The following is an 18106-nucleotide window of genomic DNA, read 5'->3' as shown; positions in this document are numbered from 1 at the left end:
TCTGTCCTCGTTGTATCGCGCTGAATCCACTCAATATATTTAATAGAATCCAACTCAGCCAAATGTGAGTTCTTCTATATGATAAAAAACACCACACAGTACCCGAGCAAAACAGCACATATATATCTGAAAGAACGCATGAAAACTGCGAAACAGCCCGTTTAAAAACATTTTGCTGAGTCAGTTTATTTTTCACCCATGGCAAATATTTGCACCGAGGCGTTGGTTCGAATCTCGATGACAGTGTGCTAAAGGGTGGTTAAAAAGAGATGTTTTTTTTATACTGAACATTTATTATGAACAACTGTGCAGTTTTTATTAGGTTTTATGGAAGACGACCGCCGGCAACGTAGATGATCGACAGAGCTACTAGGTATCTTACCACTGTGCAGAGAAACCTGTCGATTTTCATTCTTGTTTTAGCGCAAGGGCACACATTTGCGCGTGTGAGTTTGATGGATGTAGTAGAAATATGCTTTTTGACTGCAAATTGAGCGTCCCACTGCAAAATCATGAGCAGATGACAGACGCAAAAAGTTTTAAGTACGCACAGTAAATAAACAGACCCCTTTTGTAATAATAAATGTGAAATAATTTATTTTATTGAAAACTGCGTCGTAGAACATACGTTCAGACTCTCTTAACTGCCTACCCCACTGTTGCTCCAGCACCTGCTGCCATAGCGGGTGTTAAAATGGACGCCACTATAGCCGCAATTACGAGCGGAAAGCCCTGCTCATCGGTTTCGTCGCCTGTGGTGTCGATTGCTTCGAGAGCCTCAATGAGTTCTTCACGGTGTTCCATGATGGAATGGGAAAGTTGCTCGGCGAGTAGCTTCCTCGCGTCGTCCGGGCTCGTTGCTGGCTTGGTTAGCGTGGCTGCTTGAATGTCTGTTACGCGAAGTGAGAAAAAAATGTAAGAACCATGCGTGAAGTAGGCTTGCATCCAAATGGATGCATAGAAGATGGCAAAATAATAATTAATGAGGAATCAACTTCCAGAGTGGCTATCATGACAAACTTTACAACACTTCATAACTTTATGACAGCTTTATAATTTTAATTTTGCCATCAAGTACATGAATAGCGTAAGACGCAACGACAGCACGTTTCTTAATCTATGCAGTCTAGAACAGCCCTGTGAACTTCCGTACGATATTCGAAATCGGCAAGCCTGGGCGGTTCCTTTCTCGCGAACTGGGCAAGGCTGTAATAGAATAAAATGTAGATTGCCGCCACTACTGAACAACCTTTGAAAGCCGATCCGTGGACCCTTACGGATATCAGTACAAGCGCCCATTTTTGCTCCAATAACATTGAGCTCTTGAAGTCAAAAGGACTGAATTGCAAACTTAGACCGGCCGGTTTAAGTGAGACAATTTAAAAAGATTGAAAAAGTATTGAGTCTGACCGCCTGTGATTACCTTACTGCTAATGGCCAGTTTATCCTAGCTAATGACTTTATTGTGAAAATGAGTGTCACGAGCGATAGCAGACGACGCTCGGTTTGTGTCTCGCGCTTTCGCGCGAAGAAAACGAGGAAGATCGACGCCGAGCTCGTGCGCGCTCGGGCAGCTTCGAGGAATAAAGAAAGGGGTCTGGCAGTCCCTTCCTGGTCTCCAATGTGTTCGGTCGTCTTTCTTACGTCGTCTCGGAACCCATAGAAACCGACGGCCACAACGGCACGTCACACTGAGTATAAAAGAAAAAGTGGAGGTCACCGACAACGATGACCACTTCCTTTTACGATATACTTAAATAATAATAAAACATTCTAATAAAATAGTAACATCACAGTCTCAGGTACAAGATGTATGTATAGAATTCGATAGAGACTGCTTAAGGAAGCTGACCATTACGCAAACGATGAATAGTGAGAGGTTTTGTAGACATAGAGCTAAAATTTGAAGTCTGCTTGGTAGTTACTACCTTGTAATGCAGGGGTCTCAAACTCACGTCAACTCAGTCACGAAGTTTAGTCCCGCAAGGGCAGGGACAACACATGGAGTGTTTCAACACATGGTGGTCGCACGGGTTGCCTCAAGAAAAAAATATGCTTGATACTACTCCCGTCTTTGTGCCTTACCCGAACAAAGCGTTAGTAATCGCAATAGGGGAGAAAATAATGCGAGCACCATTTAGCCAAGTCACAAAACTTGTGATTTGGCTTCCTTGTCAAGCCACGTCCTTGTGAAGCCGCGGGCCGCGTGTTTGAGACCCACAGGTGTAATGGAAAGGCAACAAAGACGTTAACTTGTGTAACGAACAAGAATGCACATTTTTTTTTGTACTTACGGCACAAATGCCCCAGGATGAGGAGAGCCAAGATGGCGTAGGGCTTCATAGCGAATAACCTGTGGTGGAGAATATCATCTTATGCCGCGTAACAAATCAAGCGAAAGAAAAGGGCGACGAAGAACACGTGTCAGAGGGCATTTTCTGGAATCTGTAGCTCTTACGCAATTAGTGTGACGATTTAATGAAAAAGACCAGTCGACCTCCACTTTTGTGAATTTCGTCTTTGTGATTCGGAAACTTATTGTGTTTCTATGTGTACGGCGCTAAGATTCCTCATGCATGTAAATTGTTTGCTGTTAGTAAATGGTACATTTCGAAGATTTATAAAGAATCTGGCAACTTTGTAATAGACGAAAGATATAAGATCATATAAATGATGTCAGTGATATTGTTTGGTAAGTGCACGCAACCTACACAGTGACATTTAGAAGTCGAACTACCCCGTGTTTAACAGTAGAACAATTTTCCCGAATACAGGAAGCTATTCTGTACTCTTTAGCTACAACGGCATGTTGTGTTACTTAACTACAACACAACATTACGAACAGGAAAGGCTTATCTCACCTATGTCAAGCGAATTCGGCAAAGGAGGCGGTGGGCTTGGTTTTGGCTCCGTTTGCGTGACCTCGACGGTAGTAAGGTCAACTTGTTGGCTAGTTGGTAAAGCATGATGAAACGGGAAACAGCGCTTCGTGTGGTGTGGTGTGTGTGTTCCTTCTTTGTCGTCGTTTACCGCGCTGTTTCCCGTTTCTCGACGGTAGCTTTGTGATGTGAGGGAAATGTCCTGCATTTTTATATTTGCGAGCAAGTGGAAGTTTTCTGACCCTTCGTGCAATGCAGCATAGGATATAATCAAACAATATCATTTAATGATGATTTCCTCACAATAGGGAGAAGTTCATTGATACGAGGTGAACAATGAACAAAGGCAGTGCTTAGGTTAACAAAGACTTATCAGCGCCGAAGCGGATGTATCCAGACCATAGGTCGGCAGAAAAGTTGGAGCTCACTCAGGATCATTCAACAAATATATCCTGCTTCGAGGGCTCACTCGGACTCCGACTCACCAAAATTTTCCTCAACCGGACTCACTCGGACTCAGACTCACTAAACTTTTTCTCAACCGGACTCACTCGGACTCAAGCTCGCCAACATATTACTCAGCCGGACTCAGATTAATACTCACGGCTTACCTTGAGCCTGAGTGAGCCTGAGTTAGTCGACTCGTGAGTCTATCAGCGTAAAACCATCTTTTTTCGATCTTGGTGTCAATGCGCATTAATGCCAATATCTCACCTAATCGGTGCTCTACGATACGCTTTTTTTAACACGAAAGTGTTTTTATGTCGGGGTCCACCAAGACTTTCATGACGTATTTCTGTCACGGATATACGTCTCCAAAATAAACGCCATCAGAAGGCAAATAAAAAAAGCAAAGAAAAAGTTCCGTTGACAGTAGTCGAACCCACGACCTCCCGGTTCGCGACGATGGCTGGCGGGCGTTTACCCCATTGAGCTACCGCTAAACACATAACGGAGGGTGCATGGACGCGCCTTCTATCTTTCACACTTTCCTCTCGCAGTGCTCTTGCATGGATGGATGGATGCTATGCACGTCCGCTTTATAACGAGGCGGTGACATGTGTGCCACCAGACTCGAGAAAAAAAAACGTCATTACCTCCGCAATTAGCTTCGGCAACGCGCCGTTGCTACGACCATCCCATTCGGCGCGTTTCAAATAGGAGAAGCGTAATTTCGTCAACGCTTTAACACACCACAGGGGGGCAGCTTCAGCCAAAATCTCGCTTACAGCATCCATCCACATCGAAAAATGGCTCTCCGACAATCGCCTGGCAAATATTCTAGTACACTATACGCGTGGCTGTCGCACCGCGTTCCCGGCTGGCGAGAAATAACGGCCAGGCTAGAGGAACACACGACGCTCTTCGCGTTTCTCTTCGCGTTTGATTTGCTTTCAAGGAGTGCATTTCGAGTATCGGTGTTGACTATGTGCTTGTTGATGCCATCTTTGCGCAGGATTCACCATATGCGGTGTTCAGGTATATCTTGACAACCTCAGTTACCGCAAGGATTGAATCATGATTATGGGCGTTAGTCGTCGGTACGAAGACGTGCCACTAGGCGTCAACGTGGGTGCGTCCACATGAAGCGGTGCTATATCTGCCAAACAACAATAAACATTGCACAAGCTCTCATATGCCAATGCACTATAAACAATAAACTACTTCTGTGACGACACGTTTCACTTTCGTGTTATACCGTTTGATATGACGGAGGGATCAATCTTATCTTTTTTGATCTTATGCTTTCAAATACAAGTTATCCGCAATCTAGTAAGGATATGTTTATGAAATACGCGACAGAGACGAGATATTTTTATCAGGAACTTTCCGTGAAGAAGTGCGAGGGGAGGTCATGGCACCCCTCCCAATTCACGTCTCTAACCAATAAGTATTGAGGTGGCGCATGAACGTGAATGCGTTGAGATATGTGCGAATAGACGAGCATAAAAATAAGCCGACATAAGGCTGGCAGTAATGCTGAAAATGAATGGATAGGACCATAGATCGGCAATAAAAGGTGGAGCCCACTCAGACTCACCCAAGAAATATATTTTGTACTTAGGGCTCACTTGAACTCAGACTCACCAATATTTTCAACAACCGGACTCACTCGGACTCAGACTCACTAACATTTCCTCAACCGGACTTACTCGGACTGAAACTCGCCAAAACATTACTCACCCGGACTCACTCAGACTCAGACTCACGGGCCGATCTGAGTTGGAGTGAGCCTGAGTGAGGCGACTTATGAGTGAGCTTGCCCACCTATGATCCAGTCAGTACTTGAACGAGCACATGTGTGAATGCAAATAGATTTAATTAAGAATTCGTTTTGTAAGTCAAGGGCCGCTACGAAACGGATTCCGAATGAGGCAACTCTGTATTATAATATACATATGTCATATAATGCACAGGTGTGTAATTACTACATGCCTGTGGGCAATGATGGCATAATACGTAATACGTGATGATTGCATGGGCATGCGTAGGACTGCGCTGAATGCTATTGATGATTATATGCTTTGATGAAGGTGCGCTTAAAGAACCACGGGTGCTCCTTAAATGTAAGGAATGCCAGCATTTGATATTGACGAACATTTCACCTTCATGTCGAGACAATTCTACGGTAACTGCGTGTAATACTGCGTAGCGCATTACATTCTTGAGATGAAATCAAAATGGATGTTGAAGGGCCTGGCTTCGACTCTCGGCCTCGGCGGCCGCATTTCGATGCAGGCGAAATGCAAAAAACACCCATGTGCTTAGATTTAGGTGCACGTTAAAGAACCCAATGTGGTCGAAATTCACTCCGTAGTCCCCCCCCCCCCCCGTGTCATAATCATAACGTGGTTTTAGCACATAAAACCCGAGCAGTTATATTATAAAATGGACGTTGGAGACGTCCATGGGGCTGTTCATATTGTCACGTGGTTGCGGAGGTGAAGAGTGCAAAACTAGATCCGGTAAATACTGTATTGTACGCTTTACTGGGCGAACTTGCGCCCGCAGCAAGAGACGTGACACACCGCATACAACGGGAGCAGCGAGCGCATTCGTCGGTCGTCGATAACCTGATCGTCCGGAAAGCACATTGGCTTTTTACATGCGTGATCGTAAATTCCAGCCTAATCGCTGGTGCTTCCGTTAGATCTATAAATAATCCCATCACACGGGTCGTGCGTAGATTCTGATCGCAGATTCGCAAACACTCAAGAAGGTTCCACTGCAATCAGGCATGGTCTGAATGCAGTGCGCCTAGGGACAGCACGTGTCAGAGCCTTAACAGCGAAAGCCGTTCACAATTCAACCGGGAAAGCGTTGCAAAAACGATTTTGCATAAGGCCTATAAAGCTTTACGAAAAATCGCTGCCGCCTGTCGGAGGTTTGAAGACGCTATACCGATGCTGCGCCATGTTGGAGGTTTCTGTCCGAGTCGTATTGCTGCCGCTGCTACAACTGTTTGCTTTCTTTCTACAACTGTCTGCAACTGTATGCTTTCTTCGTATGCATTCGGTGCATCAGAAATGCCAGGCGAGTGTGTAAGGACCTTGCCGCATGACCGGAATTTCTTACCGGTTTCGTGAACAGTTATTATGTGTCTAACTGCCTCGCAACGACAACGAAGCTAAAGGTTCGCCACCAAATCTTATGTAAGCGTGCCTTCGCTGAGAACGAAGCAATGCGGGGTGAAATGATCTTTGTATTTCCGTTTTAAATGTGGGTAAGAAAACGTTTTTAGCCATCTCCTGCATACCGGGTAGTATCTTTGTGATGAGGCTTTATCGTGCGACACGACTAGGTGCAGCGACGATAGGAGATAAGAAAGCGCTACTGACCTCTTTCAAAGCGTGTTTCATAAGCGGCAGTGTAGTACATTCTTGCGCACTATGTATGAAAGGAATAATTGACAACGATGGATGGATGGATGGATGCTATGAGCGTCCCCTTTATAACGGGGCGGTGACAAGTGTGCCACCAGGCTCGAAAAAAAAAAAAAACCTTTACTCTTTTTTTTAGCGTTGGCCTAGTGTCTTTACTTCAATTAGAACTATTTTACTCCAGAAGAAAAAAAAACCTTAAGTTTTCAGCTCCGTTCTGTGCCCTTTACGGCAGAATGTCCTTATTTTTTCCCCCATTATTTATTTTTGTCCTTTCTCTCTAGTTTTCTGCCACCAATACTCTAACCGTCTCTTACTTGTTTCAATCGCGGGTGTGTTCAGCTTTCCATTGTCTCTAAAACCCAAGGCGTCATGTAGGCTCGTGCCCAAACGTACACCTGGGTGGATGTCTCCACATTCAATCAGAACATGCTCCGCCGTTACCTGATCTTCCCCGCAGCACGTGCATTGTTCTTCTTCTTTACTGAATCTCGCTTTATAACTACCCGTTCTAAGGCAACCCGATCTCGCTTCAAACAGTAAAGCGCTTCCCATTGAATTGTCGTAAAATGCCTCCCTCCTTATTTCATTTTTGCCCTTTCGGTAGTTACTCAAAGCCGGTTTTTTCTCCATAGCTGCCATCCAGTAAATCCTCTCCGCCTCTCTGACTTTTCGCTTAACGCTCTTTGTTGACATACTGCTTACACTACCAGCCGTATATTTACTAGTGAGCCTCCTAGTTGTTTTTCTCCACTGTGTGTCCACGCTCTTCCTATACAAGTAACGGAACACCTTCTCTGCCCATCTACTCTCATTCATATTCCTTAGCCTTTCTTCGAACCTTATTTTGCTCTGAGCCTCCCTCGCCTCAAAACCTGCCCATCCCATATCGCCCTTTACAGCCTCATTTGTCGTTTTCCCGTGAGCACCCAACGCGAGGCGTCCCACAGTCCTTTGATTTATATCCATTCCCGATTGCATCTCTGCCCGCATGCACACCACTGAGTTCCCAAAAGTAAGCCCCGGAACCATTACACCTTTCCACAGACCTCGAAGCACCTCGTACCTATTGTATCCCCACAATGCTCTGTGCTTCATTATTGCAGCATTCCTCTTTCCTTTTGCTGCTGAGGCTTTTTCCTGTACCTCCATGTACCTGTGACCCTCATTTATCCATACTCCGAGGTACTTGTATTCGCTCACCCTCGGTATTTCTTGGCCCTGTATTGACACCGCCTGATCACAAGGGTCATTGTATACCATCAATCCACATTTTGTTACATTAAATCCTAGTCCTAGAGCTTCCCCTTCCCTTCCGCATATATCCGCCAGCTGCTGTATATCCTCTTGACTGTCAGCAAATAAGCTTACAACCACCCTTTTGTAGCACGCCACCTCGCGGGATTCCGCAGAACTCATCTGCAATATTCTTGTGCAGTGTACATATTAAGGTAAATGAAATTGTATCCCCTTCTTTATTCCTCAAAAGTGGTGCTTCGTTCCTCTAGTGATAATTGACGTAAGTTATATATAGAATAGTTACCGCACGTTTAAAATGTCAAAAAGTTTTGCATCTCACGTACTACAAAATAAAACATAAGATGCGCTAATTGCTCCAAGACGTAGACGTCGATTGGATGGTATGTTTATCTCTCCGATATGTGCTCGTGAATAACGTGATAGGTCAGTACAATTCGCGTGTCCCATCCTCGCCCTCGTGGCCTTACAATGCGAGCCCGTCGCAGCAAGGACTAATTTTGCGACGCCGATTCAACGCTTGCCGAACTACCTCGGCCAACCAACAATACTGCACCCGAATGGAAGCCATTTCCCAGAATAGCATTTTTCCGTTTCATACGAAATATGTGAGGCACCTAATAACATTCCATGGCACATGGAATGCTTGAAGCGCATGCACAGCGAAGGAATATGGGTGCAAGGCATCCCACGAAACGGTACCAACTGTGGTGAACTCCACAATAGAATACAAACTACAAATAACACGCTCCAACACAATTGGTCCGTTAGGGGAGAATCGATGACGTGTGTGAGCTGCCTATTTAGCGTGTGCCTCTTATCGCAATGTAATAAACGAATACATAAAGAGCAACGCGTCTATGCATGAGCAGCCACCATGCGACTTTAAAGCTCCTTTCTGAAGCCGCTTTTTCTGCGCAAGTACACGGCAGCAAAAAGTGCCTCGTTCTGTTATGGTGTGAAACAGTGTTCAGTGATAATGAGAGCTGATGCTGTCACATACTGTGTTTCTTAAGAACGGCGAACGCAAACATGGCGCCAGTCGTGAGGAGTATAGCCAGAGGACGGGAACACTGTGATGATTCTCGTCGGCAGCGAGGAAATATTGCACGGATATACTGTTTCCTGGAAACCTTCATTCATATTTTTATCATCACCCCGATTTGCTCTATCGGAGCAAGACGGCACACTGCAACACGCGGGCATCCCGGTTCTTATCATCCGTCGCACTTTGATACGTACGGAACTTGCTAAACGGGCAGTTATGAGTGCGTCATCAATTCCCTCCGAATTGACCGATTTTGCTGAAGCGTGTTATTTGTAGTTGGTTAATTAGTGCCATTTGGTAGAATGCTTATGGCAGACCGCGCTGAGCCTTAAACATGGCGGAAATGCACACGAGAGCCGCCAGATGGCTGCAGATTTTCAATAAATACTAAGAGAGCATGGAAACTGATAAGGTTGACCCAAATATCTTATCTAACGCTGATGCGATGTCGATGGAAATTCTCACTGTCAGTTCCCGCATCGTATCACATATAATTTCTGCCGGAAGTTTCGGTATACATATAGACGAACTATTTACTGGGTCAGGATGGTGTACCTGCAGTTGCACGCGCACTTGTAATGGTTGAGACCTGGTATATCGATAACAGTGGTAGCGCATGCGTGAGTCAACCATCGGTTAACCTTCATGAAGAAGAAATCAAGTGTCTGAATAGTTATCTCTCACGTAGACCATCACGCGTGCCGGATTGATAGTTTCGCCTATTGCATGGGCATGCACAGATAAGTTTTCGTGCCCCATTTCTTTCCCGCCGTTGTGCGCATTTTCAGTTGTTAGTAGGTGTTTGTGGTGTCTTGACTTGTCTCTCGTGTCCGTGCTTGCACGCCGTCTCTTTAACATGAATGCTTACCAACTAGCTCAGCTCTCTGTTATTCTAAGGACCCTATTCGTAGCCTTATTTGTTAAAATTGTGGTGTCCTCGTCACTGCATTATATGTGACCTGTAGTATTATGTGCCTGGATTGCATTTTCAAAAAAAGGCAGACGTTCAGGGGACGATAGAAGCTCGAAGAGAGGAAAAAATGGGTGAAGCTTGCACTATAGGCCGCGCAGTGCTTGAAACAGCGAAACTGGACGATTTTGAAGACTAATCTGGTTACTTATAGGTTGTTTCTAGGCCTTAGCTAGGTGATGCATGATGTCTCTAGGTAGCTTCTAGGTCGTTGCTAGGTTTTAGCTAGGTGATGCTAGGTTGTTTCGACGCGTCCGAACTCCACAGTCAGAAAATCGCGCTGAAACCAGGCGTCCGCACCTCTCAAAGATATGCGGGCCCGTCGTCGTTGGCGTAGGCCTTCCATCGCTTCGGCGTCTTCTCGCAGCCGCCGTTGCCTTTCCCGTTACCTAGTACTCTCTCGTTGTACGTACTAGGGGTCTTCGGCTCGCCGCCGTCGCTTCGCAACCATTTGTTGTTAGGCTAACTGTTGCCTCCTTCATATTTAGTGGACCAGTGGGGAGTACTGAGATTTAACCAAATTCTGTGGCACATACCCGTTTATGATGACGATACTTTTTTGGTTCGTCAGACAGGGAACGATTTGCTAAACAACTCCGCTGTTAAAAGTTCTTGAACTCGGGGTGTCGTTGGAGCCGACGTTTCGAGAAACGGACTTGTCTTCGTCAAAACTGCAGTTGCGGCCGTTGCGACTTGTCGAAGCGTTGGCTCTAGCGAACCCCGTTTTCAAGGACCGTATTTTGTGTCATAGACTGTGGTGACGTGTTTTTTTCGGCTTGACTGAATTACAGAAGCTGTCTTTATATAGGTGCGACATTATTTAACTTTTTGTAATGGATGCCGTTTCCACTACGCCTGTTATCCGTGAAAAGAAGTAGCCGGCGCTGTATAAATGCATCAATATTTCCTAAAGAAATGCTACCACTGTCTAGTGAAACCTGTCCACTTGCAAAACATGGACACACATCTGCACCAGTGCGTCCGATGGATGCACTAAAAGTATCATTTTAACTACAAATTGTGCGTTCCACAGGAAATCACGAGTGGTTGACTGCCGCAAAATGTTTTATGTGTGCTCGCGAGCATAGGCGTACGCAGATTGGGGGGGGGGGGGGGCAGGGGGGCGCCCCCCTCCCTAGTCACCTAAGAAGAGGGGGGCACAGAGTCTGCCCCATACATTGAAGAATTAATAGGGAGGGGGGGTGCCATGAACCTTCGCCCCCCCCCCCCCCCCCCCGTAGGGGATCCCTGCGCACACCTATGCTCGTGAGAGTTTCGTCCACTGGTATATATACAGACCACTTCCGAATTGTAAATGTGGAATAATTTATTGTACTGAAAATGATGCCATGGACGATACATTCAGCCTTTCTGAACGGCTATCGCCACACCGGCTCCAACAGCTCCGGATACAGCGCCGCCGGCAATTGCCGTAATTATGGGCACAAGTAGGGCTGGCAAGATCTGCTCATCTGTTCCGTCGCCTGTGCTGTCGATTGCCTTGAGAGCTTCGAGAATTTCTTCTCGGTGTTCCATGATGGAATGGGAAAGTCTCTCGGTGAGCAGCTTCTTCGCGTCGTCCGTGCTCGTTGCTGGCTTGCTCAGCGTGGCTGCTTGAATATCTGTTGCACGGAAAGAAAAATGACACACACATGTGAATTGCACTGACATTCAAATGAATGCGTGGAAGATGGTGAAAGAATAATTAATGAAGAAATAGTATTTCAGAGTGGCCATTATTACAGACACGCGTTTTATGCTTCAATACAGTAACGACATTGCATCAATGGAATGAATTCTCGGCTACACAAAACAGTGGCGCAAAATAACGCACTGTACTTTGATCGCATTAGATAGCCTGATTAATTGCCTTTGACAGGGGTCTGCGTGCACGATTGGCAATGAGATAGTCTTCTCACGTTTCAACAATACAATGTGCTCAACGCATTCTGCGTACGAAACAGGGTGGAGGCAACGGCCGGATACGTATTGTTTCCCAATAATAAACGCGCACATATTTCGATGCCGAATCAACGGAAAAACTGCCCGCCTGTCCAACAGTCACGGAAGATGAACATTTCCCGAAAAAAATCTGTAAAACAAAGTAAAATGTCTTGGCGGTTCTGGGTTTAGAACCCAGGCACCCTGACTCTGAAGGGGAGTGTCTTAAACACTGGGCTAAACGCCTGTGGGTAGGTGAATGTGAATATTTTTGAACGTGAATGCGAACACATGTGAACATACTTAGACGATCTGAATACGTTTGACCCGCGGTGCAAAAAATAATCTGAGAGAATGCTTTAGGTTTCGGTGATTTTCGTGATAGTGGAATAAGAACCTTCTTTAGGATAAGATGTAAAGCCGACACGGAGGATTGTATACACATGATGAAAACTGAGACCTCGTGGACATTTAATGCCAAACTAGCATTTCAGTGGTCACGGCATGTACCTTCCGTAGGGCAGTTTCAGATGCTCGCAAACGCTAGAAAGAAGTTAAAAGACACCATGCCAATGCCGCCAGAAAAACACCTTCTAGGGAATGATACTACATACAATAAAACTGTACGCTTACGGATCACTGAGATAACTACAAAAGGATAGTCCGTGCCTTTTTCATTTTATATTCCCAAAAGCCGACCCGCCGACCCGTGCGCAGATGAGTACAAGCAACCAATATGCTTCAACAAAATGGAACTTGTGAAGCCAAAGGGACGAAAGTACAAAACGTATTCCGACAGCTAAAATGATTTTTATGCCCGTCAAATAATGGCAAGTTATTCAATTTGACGCCAATGATTGTCTTACTAGTTGGGCTTATTTCGCACTAGCGCTTGCCTTTATTACGAAACCAAATATGAAACAAAGGGATCAGGTCACGTATAACATAGATGGCAACTTCTTTTCACGAAACAGTTATATTAATGAGAAAATATTTTAAAATAAGAAAGTTTTGTCGCAGGTACGGAAAGTATTTATCGAATTTGAGAGGAAGCACTTCTGGAGGCTGATAATTAGGCAAATCATAAATATTATTAGGGTTTCGAGAAACAACGGCGAGATTTTAAACCTGCCTGCCATCTGCCTCCTGATGAAGAACATCCACAAAAGTGAAAGGTAACCACCAAAAAGGTAACATGTATGACGAAGAAGAGGAGGTGTTTGTACTTACGGCACAAATGTCCCAGGACGAAGAGAGCCAAGATGACGTAGGCCTTCATAGCGAATAATCTGTGGTGAAGAAGATCATGTGACGCCGTGTAGCAAATCAAGTGAAAGAAAAAGGAAACGTAGCGCGCATATATCAAGGGGTCGTTTCCTGGAATCCATAGTTTTTGCACAATTTGTGTCGCGAGTAATATAAAACACTATCTCCCACCCCCCCTTTTTTTTAATGTTTATTTTCTAGATTAGGGAACAATTTTTTTTGTTTACTGCACTAAGAATTCTCAATCATATAAACTGGTCGCTCTTCGTAGGCTAAATGGTCTAATTGTAAGCAATGTAGCAACCCTGTAATAAAAGAGCGACTTAAGATTCAAAGAATGAGTTCAATGGTAACGTTTAATAGTGAGCCGTGGTGGTGTAGCGGTTATGGGGCTCGTCTGCTGACTGCGAAGGTCACGGGTTCGATACCGGCCACAGCGGTCGCATTTCGATGGAGGCGAAATGCTAGAGTTCGGTGTACTAGCTGTGCGATGTATGTGCATGTCAAAGAACACCAGATGGTCAAAATTCCCGGAGCCCTCCACCACGGCTTGCCTCATAATCATATCGTGATTTTTGCACGTAAACCCCGGTATATTATAATCGTTTAATAAGAGCATGCCAAGTGTCTCCCACATTTTTTAGAAGCCAAAGCTAAATCGACACAGAGACCACCCCGCGCTTAGCCGCTGAAAATTTTTCGTGGATACACGAAGCAATTTTCCAGGTTTGATCTCCATAGCCGTATCTATAAGTGCGACTTAGTCACAACGTAACAATATGGACAGTAACGATTTAGCTCACCTGTGAATATGTCCCAAGCTAATTGGCGACGAAAATGGTGGGCTTGATTTTGTCTCCTCCGAGCCCTCCCTGAGACGTCGACGGCAACTTTATGATGTTCGGGAAATGCGCTGAATTTTTATAGTTGCGAGCCAGTGCAAGGTTTCTGACCCTTTTATGCAATTCAGCGAAGGATAACTTGAAACAATAGCTGACGAACATGCATTCCTCTGAATCAAGAGAAGTTCATTGATACAAAAAATCAGGCGCTTGACCCTATCGGGGAAATGGGGGCAAGCGAGGCACGGCGTGGGCTTGCAGGTCATACTGCTTTTCTTTCTTTCTTTCTTTCTTTCTTTCTTTCTTCTTTCTTCTTTCTTTCTTTCTTTCTTTCTTTCTTTCTTCTTTCTTTCTTTCTTCTTTCTTTCTTTCTTTCTCTTTCTTTCTTTCTTTCTTTCTCTTCTTTCTTTCTTTCTTTTCTTTCTTCTTTCTTCTCTTCTTTTCTTTCTTTCTTTCTTTCTTTCTTTCTTTCTTTCTTTCTTTCCTTCCTTCTTCCTGTCCTTCCTTCCTTCCTTCTTTCTTTTCTTTTCTTTTCTTCTTTCTTTCTTTCTTTCTTTCTTTCTTTCTTTCTTTCTTTCTTTTTCTTTCTTCTTTTTTCTTTCTTTCCTTTCTTTCTTTCTTTCTTCTTCTTCACAGAAAGGGTTTGTGGTGCGGGGCCATCTTCATCGGCAAGTTCCATCTAGCAGTGTTGGTTGGCCTCAGTCCAGGGCGCTACAGGCAGTTGCCGCCCTGCGTGCTCTGTCGATCAAACTGATTTGATCGTCAAGGCTATCGCTGGGCAGCAACTCCTTCCACCGCTCCACTCTCGCTTGGTCAATGGGGATGGCTCGGCAGGTCCATGTAGTGTGTATTAGTGTGGGGTACTCGGAGAACCATGGGTAGCGCGCAGGGTATTGTGTTGGGGGAATTTTATGGACAAAAATTCGGCAGACCCCACGTGTTGTGGTAATCGGTTTCATGCGAAGCAGCCAGCGAGAACTTCTATGCTGTATTTTATGGCTTTGAGCCAAGCGTTACGAGGTGGATCGACGTGTTTGTGTAAGTGTATTCATTTTCAAGTGTAGTAGGTGTATGCACATAGTGGGCTTACCAGGCTCGTCGACAACACTGGCGTTTAAAGGGTAACGTTTATCTGAAAAATTTGGGCTTCATACCGGAAGGACATGACGGCGACGGCAAAAACCCGTCAAGACTGTCCATATAATTGCTATCGCAATAATAACACCAGCATTCACGTTAGGGTACATACGCCAGTATTATCGAAACTAAGTTCGCTTTATGGTGAAGTCATGTGAATATCATACGCAACTTTCGTTAATGTATTCCTCCGGGGTCCAGCAATGCTTCAATATACCTTGCTGAATTATAGCAATAGAAATGTAATGTTTATTAGACTGCTATAGAAGCGGAGCCAACACTGGAACCACCGACGTTAATCTGACGCTTGTATCGTAGGAGTACATATGTAGTGTTTATTGCTTTCTTGTAAAATTAGATAGCCAGCACCACAACCACAATTTACGTTGCACCGACATTACGCCTGCATAGGCTGTTTTTACAAACCAGTGTATCGACCTGGCGTGGCTCTGTGGTAGAATACCTGATTGTCACGCAGAATGCTTGGGTTCGATTCTTGTTGGGATCGTAATTTTCATTCTTTGCCTTCGTGGGGTCAACGCTGCCGGTGTCAGTTGTTTTACGCTCTCGAATTTAAATTACCAATGTCTGTTGTAGCCGTTCCTGGGTAGATATAACTTGACAATCACCTGTGGCGCATACCAATACACCGCTGCCCGTGGTAAACGGGTATGTGCCACACGTGTCCGAAGGAAAGGAGGGTTTGCCGACGTACGTGACAGGATTTTCACGTTATTCATGTCATGACCCGACAGTCATTTTCGTCAAATCCTCTTACCCTCCCATGTCAATTTTGGTCTATACCAAGGTTAGGAGGCGATCATGAGAGCACCCAGACTCACGAGTCCGTTAGTATATAGTTAGTTTTTTTCGACCATGGTGTCAATTCTCTTTAACACCAATATCTCGCATAATGGGCGTTCTACTAGGCTCTTTTAAATGCGAAGCATTTCTTAGCGAACCTCTGGCACGTTGAGCGTTCTATCTATCTATCTATCTATCTATCTATCTATCTATCTATCTATCTAGCCGCCTACATCTGGGTGCTCTCATAATCGCCTCCTTAACTTGGTGTAGACCAAAATTTGCATGGGAGGGTAAGAGGATTTGACGAATATGATTGCCGGGTCATGACATGAATAACGTTAAAATCCTGTCGCGTACGTCGTCAAACCCTTTCCACTAGTCACGTGAGGCACATACCCGTTTACCACGGGCCGCGGTGTACGGCTTTGCGCCACAGGTGATTGACAGTTTATATCTACCTAGGAACGGCGAGAACAGTGGTAACTTACATGCTAGAGCGTTAAGGAAAACCAACATCGGCAGCGTTGACTCAACGAATAGAAAGAATGAAAATTAAGATCGCAGCAGGAATTGAACCCAAGCATTCTGCGTGGCAATCAGGTATTCTACCACTGAGCCACGCCATGTATATAAACTGGTTTGGTAAAACAGCCTACGCAAGCGTAATAGCGGTGACAGTCAATTGTGGTTGTGGTGCTGGCTATCTAATTTTACAAGAAAGCAATAAACACTACATGATACTCCTACGATGGGTACTCCTACGATACAGGCGTCATATCAGATCAACGTCTGTAGTTCCAGTGTTGGCTCCACTTTTATAGCAGTCTAATAAACTTTACGTTTGTATTCTATGATTCAGCAAGCTATATTGAAGCATTGCTCGAGCCCGGAGGAATATATTAACGAAAGTTACATATGATATCCACATCACCGCACCGTAAAGTGCACTTCGTCCACCAGAACGACGAAGTGGCCTCTTTATTTCTAACGAGGCTGGGCGATGGCCTCATGCTGACCGAGGGTGATGACAGATTGCTTGACAGCCGCTTTGTAGACTAGGCTACGTAGGACACATACGCTCAGGTAGCGTACGAATACGACAAACACCATCCATTGATGTTGGTCTACGTAGCACTATCCAGGCCTACCAGCCTCGACGGCTCATACGTCACCAACGCGAAGGGTGGCTTCAGGTTTCGACATGTCGCCGGCTTTGTCGACAGACAATTTGTCGATGAAATGACCGAGGCATCAACGAATTCCAACAGCTCTACTATACCACATACTTCACCACACATGGACCCCTCGTCACCACGATCACGACCGGATCCTATAACAAGTCATGACCAGCTGCTGGTGCTCACTGATCACGGTGATTACGCCCTTGTTCAAGAACTGTCAAGAACTTCTTGCACACATGCACACCGGTTCGTAAAACGTGCGTGAGTTCTCGGGACACGTATAAGCACTACATATCAGCTTACCGCTTCTGGTGTTGGTAACACCCACGTTGCCATTGGCAGCGTTACCCAACCGTAAACAACTGGTTATATAACACACATGCGGCTTTTCAACATATATATGTGTGCATATAAAATTTATACAAATCTTTAGCGTCATTTTGTAACGTGCCGCTCAGTAAAAAAGTTACGCCACAGTCACCTACCCGCCACATGCTTCGCATAACATCGACTCCCACGGTACGTGGGATCTGCCGAACTTTTTTTTTATCTCGTAGCTTGAAATACGAGTTATCGGCGGCTGCAATCCAGTACGGGCGTTTTTACAGAAAGATATGACTCCCACGATATATTTTTATCGAGAACTTCCTGTGAAAGAGTTTGGGGGAGAGAGGTCAAGGCACATTCACCCCCCCCCTCTATTGTTTGTCGTAACTCAAGCCTCAGATCAATAAATATTTAGCTGGCCTATGATTGCTAGTGCGCTCAAGTATGTGTAAGCAGATTTCAGTATAAACGTTAGCCGACACAAGGTTGATTTTAATGGTGAAGCTTAATAGATAGGACATAGGTCGGCAAAAAATGTGGAGCTCGCTCACTCACTCACTCACTCACTCA

The 18106-nt window shown here is 45.0% G+C and overlaps 1 protein-coding gene and 1 long non-coding RNA gene across 2 annotated transcripts; both read right to left on the bottom strand.

Moving 5' to 3' along the window:
• Nucleotides 1-641: 641 nt before the first annotated feature.
• LOC119406899 (uncharacterized) lies at nucleotides 642-2879 on the bottom strand. The gene is made up of 3 exons (XR_005186579.2): nucleotides 2862-2879; nucleotides 2295-2353; nucleotides 642-890 (listed from the first exon to the last, which is right to left on the bottom strand). It is a non-coding gene; the product is annotated as an uncharacterized LOC119406899 (long non-coding RNA).
• An 8464-nt stretch (nucleotides 2880-11343) lies between these two features.
• Nucleotides 11344-14099, bottom strand: LOC119406897 (uncharacterized). Its single transcript, XM_037673671.2, has 3 exons — nucleotides 14046-14099; nucleotides 13207-13265; nucleotides 11344-11657 (listed from the first exon to the last, which is right to left on the bottom strand). The coding sequence occupies exons 2-3, from the start codon at nucleotides 13253-13255 to the stop codon at nucleotides 11398-11400; spliced, it is 309 nt and encodes a 102-aa protein (XP_037529599.1). The 5' UTR covers nucleotides 13256-13265; nucleotides 14046-14099; the 3' UTR covers nucleotides 11344-11397.
• Nucleotides 14100-18106: the final 4007 nt, after the last annotated feature.

Source organism: Rhipicephalus sanguineus, chromosome 10 (assembly GCF_013339695.2).
Source record: "Rhipicephalus sanguineus isolate Rsan-2018 chromosome 10, BIME_Rsan_1.4, whole genome shotgun sequence".
Lineage (NCBI taxonomy): Eukaryota > Metazoa > Arthropoda > Arachnida > Ixodida > Ixodidae > Rhipicephalus > Rhipicephalus sanguineus.
The sequence above is the reverse complement of the archived record's forward strand: the minus strand, read 5'-3'. Positions and strand labels throughout refer to the sequence as shown.

Coding starts and splice junctions, on each gene's coding strand:
- LOC119406897 (XM_037673671.2), bottom strand. CDS start 13,255: ATGAAGGCCTACGTCATCTTGGCTCTCTTCGTCCTGGGACATTTGTGC. Junction 11,658..13,206: donor CGTCCTGGGACATTTGTGCC/GTAAGTACAAAC, acceptor TCCGTGCAACAG/ATATTCAAGCAGCCACGCTG.